This window comes from Peromyscus maniculatus, chromosome 22 (assembly GCF_049852395.1).
Source record: "Peromyscus maniculatus bairdii isolate BWxNUB_F1_BW_parent chromosome 22, HU_Pman_BW_mat_3.1, whole genome shotgun sequence".
Classification (NCBI taxonomy): Eukaryota; Metazoa; Chordata; class Mammalia; order Rodentia; family Cricetidae; genus Peromyscus; species Peromyscus maniculatus.
In genome coordinates this window covers 16,543,662-16,565,152 of record NC_134873.1, presented here as the reverse complement: position 1 = coordinate 16,565,152, position 21,491 = coordinate 16,543,662, and the positions used below count along the sequence as shown (strand labels likewise).

At 49.7% G+C, this 21,491-nt stretch overlaps 1 protein-coding gene across 3 annotated transcripts in view; it reads left to right on the top strand.

Annotated features, from left to right (window-relative positions):
- Adgrf3 (adhesion G protein-coupled receptor F3) overlaps nucleotides 1–19,550 on the top strand; it is a 30,973-nt gene extending 11,423 nt beyond the window's left edge. The window contains exons 2-14 of one of the 3 annotated variants that reach the window (XM_076558650.1): nucleotides 6,593–6,653; nucleotides 7,012–7,152; nucleotides 7,573–7,752; nucleotides 8,757–8,966; nucleotides 11,312–11,521; nucleotides 12,395–12,538; nucleotides 12,713–12,909; nucleotides 13,358–13,537; nucleotides 14,950–16,332; nucleotides 17,008–17,049; nucleotides 17,133–17,201; nucleotides 17,664–17,719; nucleotides 19,102–19,550. In XM_076558650.1, the coding sequence (XP_076414765.1) occupies nucleotides 7,125–7,152; nucleotides 7,573–7,752; nucleotides 8,757–8,966; nucleotides 11,312–11,521; nucleotides 12,395–12,538; nucleotides 12,713–12,909; nucleotides 13,358–13,537; nucleotides 14,950–16,332; nucleotides 17,008–17,049; nucleotides 17,133–17,201; nucleotides 17,664–17,719; nucleotides 19,102–19,126 (2,724 nt within the window). In that variant the 5' untranslated portion in view covers nucleotides 6,593–6,653; nucleotides 7,012–7,124 and the 3' untranslated portion in view covers nucleotides 19,127–19,550. Of the gene's footprint in view, nucleotides 1–6,592; nucleotides 6,654–6,961; nucleotides 7,153–7,572; nucleotides 7,753–8,756; nucleotides 8,967–11,311; nucleotides 11,522–12,394; nucleotides 12,539–12,712; nucleotides 12,910–13,357; nucleotides 13,538–14,949; nucleotides 16,333–17,007; nucleotides 17,050–17,132; nucleotides 17,202–17,663; nucleotides 17,747–19,101 lie in introns of those variants that run through there. The other 2 variants (XM_076558651.1, XM_076558652.1) reach the window with 2 other exon arrangements.
- The last annotated feature ends 1,941 nt before the right edge of the window (nucleotides 19,551–21,491 follow it).

The following is a 21,491-nucleotide window of genomic DNA, read 5'->3' as shown; positions in this document are numbered from 1 at the left end:
TAACTCCGGAAGACAGAAGCAATCAAGTGCCCATTAAACAGCAACTCAAAACTATAATGTAAGAAAGTATACAGTCCCTCTAAAAAGTAAATAAATTAGGGGCAGGGGCAGGTAATAAACAGTTTTGTGTATTACCTGGGGAAATGTCTGCCTCCAAATTGGGGTGATGCCAGCCACGCATAGAATGGCATATGCAAGTCTATCGTGATGAGAAGAATGAGTTCATTCAGGGTTGCCTGCAGAGTGGCAGACCCATTTACCTGGAGTCCACACCTACCGCCCATCAAATTTCTTTTTCTTTTTCTTTTTTTTCTTTTTTTTTTTTTTTTTCTCCTTTTTTGGTTTTTTGAGGCAGGGTTTCTCTGTTTAACAGTCCTGGCTGTTCTGAAACTCACTTTGTAGACCAGGCTGGCTTCGAACTCACAGAGATCCACCTGCCTCTGCCTCTTGAGCGCGGAGTGCGGGGGTTTAGAGACATGCACCACCACCACCTGGCAAATTTCTTTTTCTTTTTTCTTTCTTTTCTTTTCTTTTTTTTTTTTTTTTTTAGGTTCTAAGGCTACAGCAAAATTTGTACAAACCTGGGTTTGGAGCGCCACCTAGTGTTAGAACAGCATACTTGACTACGTGCTCCGATAAGCATAGAACAAAACCACGTAGACCAGGCTGGCCTCAAACTCACAGAGATCTACCTGCCTTTGCCTCCCAAGTGCTGGGATAAAGAAGTGCTCCACCATGCCCTGACAGATGATAAATCTGAATGCCTTGACTCCTGTATAATCTGTCAGTTTGTCCTGGGGAGCCCTCGGAAGGTACAGGGAAGCCACACATGGTGGTGCATTCCTGTAACCCCAGAATTTGGGAAGGTCAAACAGGAGGCTCAGTCACAAGTTCAAGGTCAGCCTGGGCTACAGAGTCAGCTCCTGCCTCAAAAACAAATGAACAAAATAGCAAGCAAGCAAGCAAAGGAATCAACACAAAAAGCCACCGGAAAATCAAGTCCAGTCAAGCACTGATTGGAAAAGCTAATTTCTAAGCTCTCTCGACAGGCACAGCCCTTTAAAATGTGTGGCCTGGCAATCAAGACTTTCCCTTTAGAAAATCAAGCCTGGAATGGGTTAGGAATAATCTTTTTGTTTGTTTGTTTGTTTTTGTTTTTGTTTTTTGAGATAGGATTTCTCCGTGTAGCTTTGTGCCTTTCCTAGAACTCACTCTGTAGACCAGGCTGACCTCGAACTCATAGAGATCTGCCTGCCTCTGCCTCCCAAGTGCTGGGATTAAAAAAAGCGTGCTGCTCAGCTTTTTTTTTAAGGCATTTAAAGTCAGTGCTTCATAGCTAGCTCTAGCTACCACCACTTCCCTGTCTCTGGGATGCCCTTGGAAATATTGTTCCCTGTGACATCATACGCACTCATGCACACACACACACACACACACACACACACACACACACACACTTTATTGCTATCTACCTAGTTCCTCTGGCACATAGCCCCTAAAGCCCTAGGCATCCCCATAGTGGTGAACGTCCTTTTATATGCTATTCAGATGACAGATACAGCTCCTGGGTAGCTCCTGCCCTCAGTGTGATGGGCAGGTTACTGGGGGAACCAGCTCTGTAATTAGAAGCTTGGAAATGTCAACCCTCCTCCCCGCCCAACTAGGAGAGCAGAGTTGAGGATTTGTGAATAATAATCAATCCTGCCTGGTCAGGAGGTGGTGGCTCACGCCGTTAATCCCAGTACTCAGGAGGCAGAGGCAGGCGGATCTCTGTGTTCAGGTCCAACGTGGTCTACAGAGTGAATTCCAGGACAGCCAGAAAACCCTCTCTCAAACAACCAAACAAAAATAGTCAATCATGCATGTGTGATGGAGCTTCCATACACATTGCAAAGCTGAGAAGTCCAGAGTGCCTCTGGATTGGTGTCCATGTGGAGGTAGAGGGGGCGGGGCATGCCCAGATAAAGCATTGAAACAAGTCCATTTTCACATGGCTTTTGCTACGTATGTTTTCCATCTGGCTGACCTTCAGTTATATGTAACCTTTCATAACAGACCAGAAATCCAGGGAGCTGGTCTCAACCTCGTGGTAATCCTCTATCCTCTTCCTCCCAAGTGCTGAGATTACAAGCACACACCGCTGGGCCCAGCTGGAATTCTTTATGGATTCTAGGGGTTCATCTCCAGACTAGTATACAGCTGACCAAGATGTACCCCCCACGCTCCGCTGTCTCTTCACTCTGTCTCTTTCCTGTGCGGAGGCTTTTCAAATGCCTGCAGTGCGTCAGTTCTCAACCTGTGGGTCGCGACCGCTTGGGGTTGACGGACCCTTTCTCAAGGGTCACCTAAGGCCATCTGAAAACACAGATATTTACATTGCAATTCATAATAGCAGCAATTATTACAGTTATGAAGTAGCGACGAAAATAATGTGATGGTTGGGGGGGTCACCACAACGTGAGGAACTGTATTAAAGCATTAGGAAGGTGGAGAACCACTGCTTTAGATCATCTGCCATTGGTGCAGCCTCTATGGAAATCAGTATGGAGATGCTCCCCCAAAACATGAAAAATGGAACTACCACATGACCCAGCTGTCACATCCTTGAATCCCTATACCTGGAGGATTCTGTGTCAACATACCACAGGGAAACTTGCATGCCCATATTTTTGTTGCATTATTTACTATAGCTTAAAAACCAGAACCAGCCTACAAGACCATCTGGGACAAATAAAATGTGGTACATGTACAGAATGAAATCGCGACACATGAAAAGTAGATGGAGCTGGGGGTCACACTGCAAAATAAGCCAGGCTCGGAATGACAAATAGTGTATGTTTTTCTCTTGTGTGCAGAATCTAGATGTGTGTGTGTGCGCGTATGTGTAGGACATGAAATTAAAAACAGGATATGAAAGAGGATGGAGAGAGCTTTAGAGAGGAAGAGAGGATTTAAAAACACACACATATCATGTCATACTGTGCATGGTGGAGTAATCCCTTTACTCAGGAGGCAGAGGCAGGCTATCTCCATGAGTTCAAAGACAGCCTGATCCATGTAGGGGAATTCTAGGCTAGTCAGGTTATCCAGTAAAACCCTGTCTCAAAAAAAAAAAATCAGAATATATATGACATGAAATCAGAAGGGGACTACTTGTGAGGAAGAGGGTGACGAGCAAGAAGGTGAGGGGTGGGTCAGTGGAGGGTAGGGATGAATACAGACAAAATGTCAGGATAAATATGGATGAAAATGTCATCATGAAACAAATGCATCACTCTGTCTGTGTCCTAACTATATATATATATATACCTTTTAGGGCTGGAGAGATGGCTCAGAGGTTAAGAGCACTGGCTGTTCTTCCAGAGGTCCTGAGTTCAATTCCCGGCAACCACATGGTGGCTCACAACCTTCTATAATGAGGTCTCTCTTCTGGTCCCAGAGGATCTGATGCCCTCTTCTGGCCTGAAGGGATACATGCAAGCAGAACACTGTACACATAATAAATAAATAAATCTTTAAAAAACAAAACAAAAGTTTACCTGTTAGGGGGAAAAAAAATGAAAGGATGATTCAGATCTGTGAATGTGAACTGTAAATGGAAAGGCTCCTCACCTCTCTTTATCATCCTCCATATTAGCTATAGTGTGCGGTCAGAGATACTCAACATCCAGATATCCAGCACCAGGAGTTAATGGTGTCATCCATCTGCCATATGTCGTTCAGCAGAGCTTGTAGCTTGTTTACTACAGCTGCTCGCCATCTCTTCTTCCCCTTTTGTGCCCAGAGATGTTCTCCGCTGTGAAGTTACTGGGAGTCAATTGGCATTTCTTATGTCTCTAAATCACACATTTCTCAAATGTTTTAATTTTTTAAAGATTTCTTCATTTTTCATTTTATGTGTGTATGTGTGGTTTGCCTGTACACCCCATGCTTGTAGTGCCTGAAAAGGCCAGAAGAGGGCAGCAGACCCTCTGGGACGAGAGTACGGATGATTGTGAGCTGCCATGTGGGATACTGGGACACAAACCCTGGAGCCCCCTGAAGAACAGCCAGTGATCCTAACCACTGATCCGTCTCCCCAGCCCCAAATGTTTTAATTTTTTGTCAACAGCCTTTAATCGCAGCACCAGGAGGCAGATGCAGGTAGATCTCTGTGAGTCGGAAGCTGGCATGGTCTGTAAGTTCAAGGACAGCCTGGTCCATATAGTGAGTTCCAGGACAGCCAGAGCTAGCTACATAGTAAGACCCTATCTCAAAAAGAAAAGATTTTGGCCTTCTGGCTCTCCAGCCTCTCAGGATGCCCTCGTATAGCACTCCATGCCCTGCCATATTCGAAAGCCCATCAAAAGATGCACTCCCTCAGCCTTGGACTTCCCAGGACCCAGATTTCTGTTTGCTACGAATTACCCAGCCTGAAGTATTCTGATGTACCAGCACAGGGGACTGATTCAGGGTCTTTGATGGAAGAGGAGTTGGTTCTCTCTTTTCTTCCATGTGGGTTCCAGGGACCAATTCAGGTTGTTGAGCTTGGCGGCAAGCACCTTTACCCTCTGAGTCATCTCACTGTACGCAACCCTCCCCCATTTTCCAGACAAGGTTTCTCTGTGTCACAGCCCTGGTTGTCTTGGAGCTCATTCTGTAGACCAGGCTGGCTTCGAACTCACAGAGATCCGCCTGCCTCTGCCTCCTGAGTGCTGGGATTAAAGGCGCACGCCACGACCGCCCATCACTGCCCCCTTTTATATTCTTTTTTTCCCCCTGGAGCTGAGGACCGAACCCAGGGCCTTGCACTTGCTAGGCAAGCGCTCTACCAAAAAACGATCCAAGTGTCCTAGCCCCCGTGGACCAATGCCTGAACCTGGCTCCGTGACCCATTGTTTCTTGTGGCCTGGCATCTGTATCCCCTCCTCCTTAGTCTAGAGCCCAGGGGAATCCAGGCACACTCCTCTCACAGAGCCATGTGGGGTCCAGGTGGCCCCAGTGACCTGGAAGCATATTTGACTGAATCGCAGACTGTGGTGATTGCTCTGTCACTTCAGCCTGGATCTCTCTACCCTTTCCTTCCCTTCCTTCTGTGCCAGCCCTGCCAGCTCAGGGGCGGGGGGACAGGGGGAAATTTGCATCATGGGACAGCTGGAGGGCTTTTAGGGACTGCTCCATCAAGCCATGGCCTCTCTAGCTCTCTCCCAGCTGCTCCTGGCCATGACTCTTCTCCGGCTGGAGTTGGAGTCAACGTTTGTCCCCACAGTCCAGTCAGTAAGTACTGGGATGAGGACCCCGGGGACACATCTGCAGAGGCCACAACCAGAGCCTCAGATTTCGAGGGACCACAAGGTGTGGGATGAGAGGACAGGTGGAGGGAAGGAACCAGCTTGCAAGACCCCCCAAAGAAGCCAGTCTTCCTGCCCAGGGTGACGGGACACGCCCATGTTTTTATCTGAGACCCTACGAAGTCCCGTGGCACCTGCTGCACTTTGGACAAAGGCTCTTCTGGCCAGACTGGCAATTTATAATGAACCGAAAAGAAAACCTTTGCAGGCTGGAAGCTTATTGGCATAGATGGGAGAAAGTCTGGGAGGCAGTGGTGGAGCCTGGGCTTGTATTCTGTAATGTTTCCTCCAAGGAAAGCATGGATATCATTCTTTACTTATCTACAACTCCAAATCTATTGCAATTCCCAGATCTAAATTCCTATCTGTAGCTTTCTCTGAGTCTTATCTGTTTATATTATATTCGTATTTATGGATCCACCAAGTTTTACTTTCTTGTTTTTAGTGTGTGTGTGTGTGTGTGTGTGTGTGTGTGTGTATGTGTGTATATGTGTGTGTGTGTATGTGTGTGTGTGTGTGTGTGTGTGTGTGTGTGTGTGTGTGTGTGTGCTTTGTTGCCTAGGCTGGTCTTGAACTCTTGAGCTTAAGGGATGTTCCTGCCTCATTATCTTAAGTGCTGGGATTACAGGCATGAGCCACCATACCTGGTCTCCTTCTGGTTTTATTATTTATATTTTGGGGGTGGTTGTTGTTTGTTTGTTTGTTTGTTTGTTGAGATAAACGTTCATTCTGTAGCCCAAGCTGGTCTGGAACACACTATGTAGCCCAGGCTGACCTTGAACTTGCTACAAGTCCTGCTTCAGCCTCCTGGGTGCTGGGATTGCAAGTGTGTGCTGCCACCTGGTTTAGAGACGCATTGTGCACATGAGATTTTTGAGAGGAAAGAGTGGGTTAATTCGCAGGCCCCTTGCCTCCCTGTCGGAGCTCTGGACCCAGCCATCTCAATTAGCCTAGAGGCCCAGGGACAGGTAAATTCAGGAAGGAACTAAGCAAAGCATGTTGACTCCCAGGGTGTGCCTGCTTCCTGGTTTCAGATGGGACTGCTGGTCCTGTCGGGGTCCCTGGGATTGTGTCTCTGCCCCCCATCTTCTGAAGGCCTTTTCTCCCTCCAGATATTTACATTTGGCCTCTAGCCTAAAAAAAGTTTCTAAGAGACTAAATAAGTCATAGCAGCATAGCCAGGCTGCCCCTGGGGTGGGCTGGGAGGAACTCGGGACCAGCCTCTCCTTGCCTCAGATCTCTCTCCTCTTGTCTCTTTCCAGGAACTCAAACCGTCAGCAGGGAATTCTGGGCAGCAACTGAACCCAAACAATGGAGTAGGGGGTGAGTGGAGGGACTGGTGGGGAGTGGGGGGAAGGAAGAGGAAAAGAAGAACAGGATGGGGGGCAGCGAGGTGGGCAGAGAGAGGACAGACTCTGGGGGGCGGGGCAGACAGGTCCTACACCAGCCTTTAGATAGGAGGCCTGGGGACACATGTGCACCTTTGCGATGATGACATGGACCAGAACGCACCTCTGCTAAGCAGGAGTTGTGGCTGTCCTGCACCCTGTGTGTACCTAGGCAGGCTCTGGGAAACGACATCTGCTTGCGTCCCCAGAGACGTCCAGCTGAGTACGGAAAGGCCAAGGGGACCTCACTGGGGCCTCACCGCCTCTTCTCTGCTGCCCTTTTGCATCTGTAGAATCAGCGCTGGTCTCCAGCTACGTCCAGCTGGGATTTCCAAACAGGACCCGGCCCCAGCAGCTCCCTAAGAACTTGACTCTTCCAGCCGCCTGGACATTCCTTCGCCCACGAATGCTTACTGCCCTTGGCCTTACAACAGGTAGCAGTTGGCCGGTAACGGGGCTCCGTGGGAACAGCACACAGACTCCCAGCTCACTAGCTAACCAGCTTGCCCAAGATACAGCGAGCTCTCCCTATTCCCCGCGGGTTGCAACTGGATTAATTCTCCCTGGCCCAGTTTCTTCCTCATCTCCTTTCCGGACAGACCTCTCCCCTCCTGTTCGTGCCTCAGTGTTCTAACTTGAGCAGAGGGTACCAGGGGCAGGCAGAGTGTGGGGGAACTTCGCCGGGGTGTCCTTGTCCAGCATGGTCTGCTGCTCTGAGTCCTGGATGCCTGGGTGGGTGGGACTGATCTCCTGGGACTTGGAGATTAGTGTCAGCCAGCCCTGAGACCTCCCAGGAATCAGACACTGGCTGGTCCCACGGCCTCACTTTCTCAGCCTGTCTGCCTCCGTCACAGAATGTCGCGTCAAACAGGATGGGACTCGGCTCTGCTTTTGCCTCCCTGGCTACCGGTGGAATGCTAGGCTTTGCTCCCTTTATCCTACCTGCTACAGCGGCGTCAGATCGGAAATCGATCTCTGTAGATGCCGCAGTTTCCACGGTCCTGCTCCTGGCTACTGCCAGTCGCTGACACCCGGTAAGGAGGGATTGGGAACTTGGAAACTAGTATCTCCAAATTGTTCTGGGTTGTTGGGGTTTTTCGTTTGTTTGTGCTTTTTCTTTGGACCTATGTTTCTGGCAGCTAGTCCAAGCCCAGCTACTCCTCTGACTGAGGGAAAAAAAATAGAAAAAAGAAAAGAAAGTCCTAAGCTTGGGACTTGAAAAATGAGACTAAAGAAAGTAGCTCTGGGCAGGGCAGCAGTGGTACACACTTTTAATCCCAGCACTCAGGAGGCAGAGGCAGGTGGATCTCTGTGAGTTCGAAGCCAGCCTGGTCTACAGAGTGAGTACCAGGACAGCCAGGGCTGTTACACAGAAAAAAAAAAAGTGTGGTGATATATTGTGTACCCCAATAAAGCTTACCTGGGGATCAGAGGACAGAGCCAGTCACTAAATTAGACATAGAGGTCAGGCAGTGGTGGCACACATCTTTAATCCTATCACTCAGGAGGCAGAGATCCATCTGGATTTCTGTGAACTCTTGGCCACACTGGGCTACATGAGAAAAAGAGAACCAGGCAGTGGTGACAGATGCCTTTAATCCTGGGAAGTAATATGGCAGGACACAGAAAGGTGTATAAGGTGTGAGGAAACAGGAACTCGCTCTCTTGAGGTTGAGGATTTCGTAGAGGTAAGCTAGTGGCTGGCTGTTCCGCTTCTCTGATATCTGGCTCTGGGTTTTTTATTATAAGACCTTTTAAAATTCATATTACAAAAAGGAAAAGGAAAAGAAAGCAGCTCTGAAGACATATGGTGGGGCAGGGCTTCCCTGAAGCAGCCCCAAATCTCTGGAAAGGGAAAGTTGTGAGCCAGAGAGCTTGGCATTTCAGTTCTCAGCGGGAGGGTCCAGTAGGCTGAGGTGGAGCAGTCACCCTTGCATGGCCAGGAAGGAAGATGTGCCGGAGGGGTGTGGAGAGGCAGGCCTCAGGAGGTGAAGAAGAGGAATTGCTAGCCAAGGCCCTGTCTCTTACGTCCCCACAGTTCCTGCAGACCTAGCCCTGGACTCCCAGCTGCCTCGGGACACCCTGAACCTCATTCTCAAGACAGCGGAGGCCACCAACCTGAGGTGGTACTTGCAGCACCCACACAACCACAGACGCATCTTCCTACGGCCAGGGACAAATGTGTTCCAGATGTCCACTCAGGGCCAGGCTGGCCTTCGCGTCGCCAGCTTATCCCGTTACTGGACAGGTAGCCCTCAACTGTCTCCTCTCTCCTTTCCGCCCACGGGTTTTTTGAGACAGAGTCTCACTCTGTAGCCCAGACTGTAGCCTCAAACTCACAGCAATCCTCCTGCCTCAGCCTCCTGAGTGCTGAGGTTACAGACGTATGCCACCCACTTCTTTCTCCTCCTTCCTCTTTCTTCCTCTTCTCCCCGCTCACCTCTTCTGAACCCGTTCCATCCTTCCATTTGCTGAGGAAGCAAAGGCAGAGAGAGTCTCATAGTGAGGAAACATTCTGTACCACAGCTAACTGTTTGCATTGTAGTCTGGGGTTTCTAAGACCTTTTCTCGGCTTCACCAAAAAAAAAAAAAAAAAACCAATGTTGTCCTGATATACAAAGAGGTAAAAACACAAACAAAAAAAAGGGGGGGGGGGATGATGGGATGATGATGCCACTTGCCTCTTTCTTGGGAATGGTGTGCTGCAGGCACTACAGGCTTTTTTTTTTTTTATTACTCTTTGGGGGCTGGCCGCCCAGCTCCCAAATAAATACACAGAGACTTATTACTTATGAATGCCCGGCCCTAGCTTGGCTTGTTTCTAGCCAGCTTTTTCTAACTTAAATTATCTCGTTTCTCTTTAACTTTGTTTTGCCTCTGGGCTTTTTACCTTTCTTCATTCTGCATGTCTTTTTTCCCTTCTTATCTGTAGTTGGCTGGGTGGCTGGCCCCTGGTGTCCTCCTCTCCTTTTTCTTTTCTTGCTTACTCCTCCTCTTCTCTCAAGCCTAGATTTCCCCTCCTATTTATTCTCTCTACCTGCCAGCCCCGCCTAGTTCTCTCTCCTGCCTCGCTATTGGCTGTTCAGGTCTTTATTAGACCAATCACGTGTTTTAGACAGGTAAAGTAACACAGCTTCACAGAGTTAAACAAATGCAACATAAGGGTTGAAGAGGTGGCTCAGGGGTTAGGAGCACTGGTGGCTTTCAGAGGACCAGAGTTCAATTCCCAACAACCACATGGTGGCTCACAACCATCTGTAATGAGATCTGGCGCCCTCTTCTGGCCTGCAGGGACACATGCAGACAGCACACTGTATACATAATAAACAAATCTTTTTTTTAAAAAAATCAAACATTTAGAAAAGAACACAAATGCAACACATCTTTGCATCATTAAACAAATATCCCACAGCATAAATAAATGTAACACATCTTAAAATAATATTTCACAACAGGAGCAAATACAGAGAAGCAGGCATTCTTTTATATGTTAAAATGACTGGCCTGGCCTGCAGATGTAGCTCTGGTTGGTAAAGTGCTTGCTTGCCCAGCAGGTGTGAAGCCATGGGTTCAATTCCCAACACCTCATAAATCAGGCATGGTGGTGCACACCTATAATCTCAGCATCCGAGAGGTGAACGCAGGAAGGCGAGGTGTTCAAGATCATCCTTTAGTACACAGTGGCTTTGAGGCTATGTGAAACCTCCAAAAAGGAAGGGGGGGGGGGAGAAGAGCTCAGAAGATGTAACATCAAACAACAAAGAGACCCTGCCTCAAACAAGGTGGAAGATACGTTTCTGCACCTGCGATTGTCCCCTGACCTCCACACATGCTGTGGCACATGCCCACCCACACAGCAAACATACTTGTGCATGGGCGCATGCATACACACACACACACACACACACACACACACGCACACGCACACGCACACGCACACACATGTCCAAAAAGTCAATCTGAGAGTTACTACTTTTCAGGAAAAAAAAAAAAATCCTGCTAAAGATTCACAATATGAGGGGATGTTAAAAACTGAGACCACTCAGTTCCAGCTGAGAAAAGACTGGTTGGTGCTTGTCTAGAGCAGTCAATGGTCCTTGACCTTCCTAATGCTGCGACCCTCTACTACGGTTTCTTGTGTTATGGTGACCCCCCCAACCACAAAATTATTTTCTTCGATACGTCATCACTGTAATTTTGTTACGAATTGTAATGTAAATCTCTGTGTTTTCTGATGGTCTTAGGGGACCCCCGTGAAAGGGTCATTCAATTCGCAGAGGGGTCGTGACCCACAGATTGAGAATCACTACTCTAGATGACATGGGAGCACTGTGGGGCCGGGGCTCGCCTTAGAGTTCATCAGCTCTGGCCAAGACAGACAGGCCAAGAGCCTCGTCTATAGATCTCTTTCTCCTTGGGGAGGGAATATTCTCCCAAAGGGCCGTCCCGGGACCTTCTGGCTGGGAGTAAACTCCTGGTGCTACGCAGAGGAGGAGAGTTGGAGATCCGGGGCTGTGACTTAGAAAGAGGTGGAGAACTGGCTTGCAGGCAGACCTGGGCAAGTCACCAGGCAGAGTGGGTATATCTCTGCAGGTACGTACATGAGCATCTTCGAGGCCCAGGGATTCAGGCGGAGGCTGGATCGGGTGGTGCAGGTGCCCTTGAAGACGGAAGACGTGGTTCGGCTCCCAGACGAGCTGTCCATCTCCTGTGCTGCCTCCACTGGCTTCCAGCTGAGCTGCTGCGTACCGCTCACAAAACTGAACTACACTGCTCTCTGGAGTCCCGGGGAGGGAAGCCAAGGTAGGAGACCGTCAAAGATGAACGACGTGACGGGTCCCTCTGGGCGGCACAGGCTACAGTTGAGGATGGGAGTTGGTGACCATGTTCAACTGTATTCTCACCCCATCAGAACAATCCCTGTTCTGTCGATAGAAACCTTCCATCTCACACTCCCATTTCACGCTTGCAGTAAACTCCATGAGGTTAGTTTAATAGCATCCTGTTTTTAAAAAGGAGGAAACTGGGGTGCTGGAGAGATGGCTCAGTGGTTAAAAGCACTCGACTGCTTTTTCAGAGGTCCCGAGTTAATTCCCAGCAACCACATGGTGGGTGGTTCACAACCATCTGTAATGGGATCTGGTGCCCTCTGCTGGTGTGCATGAAGACAGAGCACTCATATACATAAGATACATGAATAAATAAATCCTTTTTTAAAAAAAGGGCCGGGCACTGGGGCTAGAGAGATGGCTTAGCAACTAAAAGCACTTGCTGCTCTTCCAGAGGACCCGAGATCAGTTCCCAGCATCCGTACCAGGTAGCTTACCACAAGTAACCCCAGCTCCAGCGGATCTTAAAGCCCCCCTTCTGGACTCCGTGGGCACTGATGCTCATGCACATATCCACACAAAGATACATAGATATGTGCATAATTCAAACTAAAACGATTCTTTTTAGCAAGAATGAGCATTTTAAAATATGTTGAAACCAAGTCCCAGAGCTAGAGACCCGACAGGGCACATTCAGTGAAACCCAAATTCTGTATGCAGTAGCTGGATGCTGACACACCATTCAGCTCTTCCTCACAGTTTTGTCCTCCAAGACCACTCTGAAGTGGCCATTTTAGGACCTGCTTCCGCCAGTGATGGTTCACTTTTCTCTTCTTTCTCCCCTCAGCCTCCTTGTATAATACATCAGATTCCCAATGCCTGGTGCTGACTGTTCAGCGCTGCCCAGCAGCTGACACCACATATACATGTACCGTTCACAGTCCGAACCTGCCTCCTCTTGTGGCTCCTGTCTCCATCACCGTCATCCAGGGTATGTGGGCCCCGGGTCCCGTCGGCTGACCTCTAAGTGGCTTGTCCTTGGAACACGGGGTCTCTTCCTTTGTTCCTTGCCACTGAGTCAGGTATCGAGGCCTGCATAGGTTTTGGTCAGAACAAAGGCTCTGGCTATATTGTGGCTGCTGAGGCCTCACTGATCCTTGTTCAGATGGAGACACTACCTGCCCAGAGGACTTCTCAGTGGTTGCCTGGAATGTCACCAAGGCTGGCTTCGTGGCACAGGCCCCGTGTCCTGTGAATAAGAGGGGCGTGGTAAAGAGGCTCTGTGGGTCTGATGGCATCTGGGGGCCCATCCAGAACAGCTGCACAGAGGCAAAGATCCTAAGCTTGTGTCTTGAAGCCCAGGTAAAGATGCTACCTCCATGACTGTCCCAGTAAACCACGCCTAACTGCCCGCCCACCTGCCGGTCTGTCCACTTACCTGCCTACTTGCCTGCCTGCATTCCCTCCCTCCCTCCATGCCTCTCCTTCTCCTTCCCTTAGGATTCAGATTCAGGAAACTTTGCTGATGTCGGCTTACCTGTTATCAGCCTCTCTCTGATCTGGACCCCTAGCAGACCTAGGAAGAAGGAATGGGTCCTCCAGGGACCGGGGTGGGGTGGGGTGGGTGGGTGGTTGTCTCAAACATTCCCATCAAGTAGTGTCTGTCCTCTTAAATCAGCATCATGGGCTCCTTCTACCTGCCCATCCCTTCTTCTCCGAGGGCTCTGGAGCCCAGGGACAAGGAGCTGACTGAGTTGGGGGAAGATGTGGCTCCTCCCTGGAAAGGATTTCCCACTGTCTTTTCTGTCAGCTGCTGCTGGAAGGCCAGGGAAAGCCAGATGAGGAGGTGCCACGTATCCTGAGAGAGCTGCAAGGGCAGGTGGGGGTGGCCAGCACCTCCTCTGACTTACGAGAAATGCTGCACACTGTGACCTTCCTGGCCAGTGTGGTAGCCGAGACAAGAACAGAGCTGACAGACAGTGCCCTGAAGGTGAGATTGTTGTTGTTTGTTTCTGCTCTTTTGGGGGCCCATCACTCAGCTCCCAAATAAATCACACATGGAGGTTTATTCTTAGTTATGAATGCCCGGCCTTAGCTTGGCTTGTTTCTAGCCAGCTTTTCTTAACTTAAAATTGTCCCATCTATCTTTGGCTTCAGGGCTGTACCTTTCTCTATTCCTGTATACCTTTTCTTTCCTTCTTATTCTGTGTCTGGCTGTGTAGCTGTGTAGCTGGGTGGCTGGGTGGCTGGGTGGCTGGGTGGCTGACGCCTGAAATCCTCCTCCTTCTTCTCCCCCCTCTCCCAGATTTCTCCTCCTATATATTCTCTCTGCCTGCCAGCCCCGCCTATCCTTTCTCCTGCCTCGCTATTGGCCGTTCAGCTCTTTATTAGCCCATCAGGTGTTTTAGACAGGCACAGTAACACAGCTTCACAGAGTTAAACAAATGCAACATAAACAAAAGTAACGCACCTTAAAATGATATTCTCCAACATAAGATCTCGGAGCCACACTGGGAGCCAACTGGGGGTGTGTGTGGCTCTTTTATCCCGTGCCCTTCTGGTATCACGTGGGCAGCTCAACAGGGACCTTTTTGGAGTCTAGGTGTTGGCTCCTGCTTCTTCTGTTCTTAAAGACCAGTCTCCAAAGCCATGGGGAGTAAAGAAAGCCTGATATTGGAAGGCAGGGAGGGGTGCAGAGGCATGAGTTTCAGAGACACGCACGGGCACACAGCATGGGATCATCGAATACACACGCCATACATGATAACCCAATAGGCACAAAGACACCCAGACGCCCTTGGTATTGCCAGGCAGCCAGGCAGTGGTGGCACACGCCTTTAATCCCAGCACTCCGGAGGCAGAGGCAGGTGGATCTCTGGGAGTTGGAGATCAACTTGGTGTACAGAGTGAGTTCCAGGACAGTCAAGACTACACAGAGAAACCCTGTTTAAAAAAAAAAAAAAAAAGACCCAAGATACCACACACCCTTCCTGTCACCCACTGAACTGCAGTGATGGCCACGCAGACCTCACGTGGCTCTCAACTTTAGAACAGTGTCCTCCCTTGCCACTGGCCACCATTCCTGGCTTTTCAGAAGTGGACAGGTTATGGAGTTGAAGAGGGATCTTTGTAGGACTTGGGAGGTCCCGAGGGATGCAAGTGGGAGAAGAGGCATAAGGCAGAGGATCTGGGTGTGGTTTGGAGACCGTGAACCCAAGAGGCCCCAGTAGTTGCTGACGTGACCCCTTCCCCTGCTTTAGACGGTCTCCTCACAGACCTGTCCTCCGGTAACCATCTTCTCTCCAGCCCGGGGTCTTGCCATGGAGGGGCGGGGTGCGGTCTAGGTGCAGGGGCCCCTGGAAACTGGCAAATCACACGCCTCCTTACTGTTGGTCCCTCCAGGATCTCCTGACAACCACAGACAAGATTCTAGATGGGAACATCAGCGCCCTGTGGACTCTGGCCCAGGCCCAGGAGCCCTCGATGGGCTCAGATTTCCTGGCGGCCGTGGAGACGCTGGTCCACAGCTTGAGCCCACAGCGGCATCCTTTCCTCTTCCGCTCATCTAATGTGTTCCTGCAGAGCCAGCTCCTCCCACACACCTCTCCTCCCAGCTACCAAATGTCCTACTCGGCCTGGCCCCTCCTGCAGGCACGGATTCCATGGCATTCCCTGGCCCCGCTGGTCCAAAACGGAACTAATGTCAGCATTACTAGCCTAGTACTGCAGAAACTGGACCACCGCCTGCCCGCACACTATGTACAAGGGCTGTGGAACACGCCGTATGCCACTCCCGGGCTGATCCTTGTGGTCTCCATCACAGCAGATGGCCAGGCCTTCACAAAGGCAGAGCTTCTCATCGACTTTGCAGACGTGAACGGAACCCTGCACTGTGTCTTCTGGGACCACAGTCTCCACCAGGGTCAGGGCGGGTGGTCGGATAAAGGGTGCCAGGTCCAGGCGGCCAACGCCAGCACCGCCACTCAGTGCTTCTGCCGGCATCTCACTGCTTTTTCCATCCTCATGTCCCAGCACACCGTCCCGGAGAATCCTACCCTGGACCTGCTGAGCCAAGTGGGTGTCGGGGCTTCCATCTTGGCACTGCTCGTGTGCCTGGTCATTTACAGGCTGGTGTGGGGCGCGGTGGTTCGGAACAAGGTCGCCTTCTTCCGCCACGCGGCCCTGTATAACATGGTGATCTGCCTGCTGGTCGCAGACGCGTGCTTCCTGGGAAGCCCGTTCGTTCCTTCCGGGCACCACAGCCTTCCCTGCCTAGCCACCGCTTTCCTGTGTCACTTTTTCTACCTGGCCACCTTTTTCTGGATGCTGGCACAGGCCCTGGTGCTGGCTCACCAATTGCTCTTTGTCTTCCATCAGCTGTCCAAGTACTTGGTCCTCTCCCTGATGGTGATCCTGGGCTACCTGTGCCCACTGGGGTTCGCAGGGGCCACCCTGGGCCTCTACTTGCCTCAGGGGAAATACCTGTGGGAGGGGAAATGCTTGCTGAGTGGAGACGGAGTCGCGCTGCACGCCTTCAGCGAGCCGGTGCTGGCCATCGTCACGGTGAACGCGCTGGTCCTGGTCATCGTTGTGCTGAAGCTCCTGAGACCATCTCTGTCAGAGGGACCCCCCTCGGAAAAGCGCCACGCTCTCATGGGGGTGCTTAAGGCCCTGCTTATTCTCACGCCCATCTTTGGCCTCACCTGGGCACTGGGTGTGGCCGTTATAGTTGATCAAGGCTCTGTCGTCTTTCAGTACGTCTTCACCATTCTCAACAGCTTCCAGGTAAGTGGCAAGGGTGGGTGCTGCTGTATATGATGGTCTAAGTCACTGCCCATCACTGGGCTCAAGAATTTTAGAAGGGGGTTGAATCTAGATCCCATTCCTTCACTGTCTGGCTGGATAACTCTGGGCAAACTATATAACCTCTCTGCACTCTGGTTTTCTTATGATTGTGTCAAAGTATAGATTTCATCGGTACCTAATCTTTTTTTGTTTGTTTGTTTTGGTTTTGGTTTTTCCGGAGCTGAGGACTGAACTCAGGGCCTTGGGCTTGCTAGGCAAGCGCTCTACCACTGAGCTAAATCCCCAACCCCCGGTACCAAATCTTAACCCGATCTTAGGAAAGGCACTCGAGGGCCAGCGAGATGGTTCAGCAGGTGAAGGTGCCCGCCGCCAAGCCTGACAATCTGAGTTTGATCCCTGGGCCCTAGATGGTGGAAGGAGAGAACCGAACCCCTCACATTGTCCTCTGACCTCCACGTGCACACTGTAGCATGTAGACAGCACATGCATGCACACGTGCGCACACAGTACCAAATGGTGCCGACCGGTGCCGAAACTGAGGAGGTGACTTGGGATACGGATCAGAAAAAGGGTCTGAGAATAGAAGGTGGGGAGAGGAAGCGGGGAGTGAGCCTCCCCCCACACTAACCAGCTCCCTAACCCCCCTCTCCTCAGGGTGTCTTCATCTTAGTGTTTGGCTGCCTCACAGACAAGAAGGTGAGTACCCAGTCAGCTCCCCGCACTCCTGACCCAGAGGCCTAAATTCGATCAACACAAGTGGGTGTTTACCATCCCTTCAGGTACTAGAGGCCTTGCGCAAACGCTTCCGCTTCCGGGGCACCCAGTCCTCCTGCTCTGCCCTCTCCCTGGTGAGTTGCTCCGAGCCTCAGCTGTCTGCAAGATTTGGCCAGCCATGCTCCAGCCCTTCCCCGGGAGAGATGGACCCAGCTGGGAGAGGAGAGTTAGCGCTTCTTCCTACAGCAAGCCGCTTTCAGGCTCAGTTTCCCCAGCTGCGGGGGTGGGGAGGTGGGCAGACCAGCCTGCATAGTCCGAACGGGATTTTGGCGTTCCCGGTGCCCACCCGGATGCCTGGTGACACTCCTCTCCATAGTCTCCCACGTCTAATACTCTGCTCCATGTTAACATTGGAGGGAAAAGAGAGCAGGGGTCGGGGGCGGGAGGGGGGGCAGGGATGACCGGGATCTATGGAGCTGATACCCAAGTTCCCGGAAGGGTTGCTGAGGGTGTCAGAATGGTTCCGCCCTCTTCACAGGTGGGTGTGAGCTGTAGTAAAGATCACCCCCCAACTGGGCCTCTCTATGTCTCCCTAGGCCACAAATGAAACCCACACCTCCGAACACAGCAAAGAAAGAAGTGAGCATGCCAGGTGAGGGGCGGCTTTCTCAGGAGCAGAGTGAGTAACGGAGATGAAAGAGGCCATAGCGAGGGCCTCCAGGCCAAGTCTCCCCCACTCTTCCCCGATGTTGGGGGAGTGAGATCCAGAACCTGGATACCTAAGCCTGATGCCCCAGATCTTCAGTTTTCATTTTGAGAAAGGGTCTTGCTAAGTCACCAAGGCTGGCCTTGAACTCACGCTAATCAATATGATGTGAACTTTGATGTGAACTTGTGATCTCCTTGCCTCATCCTCCCCGGTGCTTGGATAACAGGCATGTGAAATCATACCTAGCTCTGGCCAATTTCTTGGCAAGCAGCTCCCCAGCAAAGCCTTACCCCAGCGGGTGTGGCTATCCCTGAGTGATCGGCTGTGCAGAGACAAAGCATCAATAAACTAGGGTCATCCCAGAGATCCCCTTTCCAGGATACCAACTTTCAAATTATCTGGAAAGAGCCTCGCCTCAGCCAGGTGTGGCGTGTATGGTTGTAAGCAGGAGAAGCAAGAGTTCAAGTCCAACCTAGGCTACATAGTGAGAGTCTGTCCAAACAACCACAAAACTCTATCTATATTACATATAGTGTGTGTGTGTGTGTGTGTGTGTGTGTGTGTGTGTGTGTGTGTGTGTGTGTGTATGTGTGTGTGTGTGTGTATGTGTGTCTGATATCTGGAGAAGAGAGCTGTTTACACAGGTAAGGGAAAGTATCCTGTCCCAAGCTTCAGGGTGACCCCCTTTTTTTTTTTTTTTTTTTTTTTTTGGTTTTTCGAGACAGGGTTTCTCTCTGTAGCTTTGCGCCTTTCCTGGATCTCGCCCTGTAGACCAGGCTGGCCTTGAACTCACAGAGATCCGCCTGCCTCTGTCTCCCGAGTGCTGGGATTAAAGGCGTGCGCCACCACCGCCTGGCCAGGGTGACCCTTTCTAACAGGAAAAGAGCCATTCCAGGGGGAACAACACGTGAGCTCATGTTCCTGCTGAGGGAGGTGAGGGTGTGTGCTGGAATCCACCAGATGAGTCCCAGGCCATATTCTGGGCACTCTCTGCTCTTTGCTCAGGGAAGGCAGATTTCCATTTCCATCCATCATAGGCATTCCTTGCACAGCTCAGCTGTCCAGAGCCCCTGAAGGATGAAAGCAAGATGCATGAACAGAAGTAGCTAAAGCTACCTAGTGACCCGAGGAAAAAGCCGGCCTTTGCTGAAAAACAAAACAAAACAAAAGAAAAAATACAAACAGATGCCAATGTTCTAAAGAACTACGAGAAAAACAGTTTTAATCAACGGTGTATATGGTACTCAACAGCACATGTTACAGACGCAAGGAAAATGTCTTTAATGTCACTACTGACTGATTTCTTTGCTGTTTCTTTTTGATAGTTATGAAGAAAGGGTGGCTGATTGACAGGAGGACCCTGTGATGTTCTGGACACTGAAGATGAAGGGCAGAATTCAGTTTCTTTGGGGACAGTAGTTACACAATCCTAATTAATATAACTGCTTTAAAAATACATCGGAAGAGGACATTTACTAACCTATGAAGTGGCACATACATGACATAGAAAAAAATCTGGAGTGATAGTGAATTTACCTGTTAAAGCAGATGATTGAAAATTAAGCAACAATGAAACTTTTGACAGTACTCTCCTGAACAGAGAGGAAATAAAAATACATTTGTTTAGGCTGACAAGGGAGGAAACTGACTATTTTATATTACTAACTATAAAAGTACTATTGTAAAAGGTAATGTCAGACTTTGGGAACTCCTTTACAATAAATTGCTAAGTTTACATTTACTTATATAACCACAATAAAAAGCTAACAACACATGACCTGTGTGTTTCATAGCAGAGCAGTAAAGTTGATGGCAATTTTAGAACTATCTCATAGAGAATATGAGCAATCAGTTTCCTCGTGATCCAAGATTTTTTGAGTGCCTAAAATGTCTCTGAAGTAGCTGTAAGTTTTACCGATCTTTGTATCTTGCTTCCGCAACATATACAATGTTCTGTAATAGCCAGGTGTGATGATGCATGTTCTTAATCCCAGTACTGGAAAGGCAGAGGCAGGCAGATCTCTGAATTTAAGGCTAGTCTGGTCTACAGAGTGAGTTCCAGGACAGCCAGGGCTACACAGAGAAACCCTGTCTTAAAAAAAACAAACCAAATTAAACCAAACAAACAAAAACCGATGTCCTGCAATCTTTCTTTCCTTGTTCTTTTCTTATTTTCTATGTTTATGGGTGTTTTGCCTGCATGTGTGTCTACACACCACATTCACGAAGTGCCTAAGAGGCCCGAAGAGGGTGTCAGATCCTCTGGAGTTACCCACGGTTGTGAGCCATCATGAGAGGGCTGGGAATCAAACCCAGGTTCCTGGAAGAGCAGCCAGAGATCTTAAGCAATGAGCCATCTCTCCAGCCTTTGTTTGCATCTTTTTAAGGGTTAGGAAAAGGTGAAGTCCTTCTATCTTGAACTTAAAAAAAAAAAATCAATGTAAAACATCTGTATCGGGGAAATCTGTATGGAAACAAGGAGGCACATTTGAGTGACACCTGAAAGTGACAGGATCAAGGGAAGACAGAAGAGTAAGATGCAAGAAAACAGGACAACAAGACATCTGGCCAAATTAATGGAATCCGAAAGGGGGTGACAGGCTTTTGAGAAAATGCATAAGAGTGGTGAGAAAGTTCTGAAGAGTCTTTCTTGTAGGGTTTCTCTGTTAACAGCTTTGGCTATCCTGGAACTCACTCTGCAGACCAGGCTGGCCTCGAACTCACAGAGATCCGCCTGTCTCTGCCTCCTGAGTGCTGGGATTAAAGGCGTGCGCCGCCGCCGCCGCCGCCGCCGCCGCCGCCGCCGCCGCCGCCACCGCCACCACCACCACCACCACCCCCCAGCCTTATTTGGGACTCTTTCTCTTTCTCTCTCTTTTGTTTTTTGTTTGTTTGTTGACAGGGTTTCTCAGTGTAGCCCTGGCTGTCCTAGAACTTGCTCTGTAGACCAGGCTGGCCTTGAACTCAGAGATCCTCCTGCCTATCTTAGGACTTTTCAATGAAGAAGAACGATTGGCTGGAGGGACTGGGAGGATGTTGGAATGGGATGATGTCCTTAGAGGGAAGGCATTATGAAAGAGAAGCGGCTCCTAGACTTGTTGGCACCATCTGGAGCTGTACTGGAGTCTACTGAGTTCTCTTCCTTTTGTACAGAGGACTGTCAGATCAAACAGTTGATTACCAAAGCAGAACACCACGTGACAATGAAAGCTTCCTTAACTGCAGGAAGAGTACAAGTTTCAAGCCAGCCTGGGCTACACACTGAGCCCCACCCAGGCCATCCTAGTCTACACAGTAGACTTCCTCAGAAGCCACGCTTCCTTAGTTGTCCAGTTTATATGTTTAAACATGCAAAAGATTCTGTACTTTTCCAAAGTAATCATTTCTAGTATAAAAAGACACATCTCAGTTCTGTAGGAGGAGTAAGTCCAGAGAGCTGGTGTGAAAACTGTAGCTGATAATAATGTATTCTGTGCTGGAAATTTGCTAAGAGGGTTTTGAGGTGCTGCGCGCACACACACACACACACACACACACACACACACACACGCACGCACGCACGCACGCACGCACGCACGCACGCACGCTCACATACATGCACACATACACATACATGCATATACACACATGCACACACACACACACATACATGAGTCATGTGAGATGATGAATTGGCTTGACTAGTAATCATTTATACACACACATACACACACCT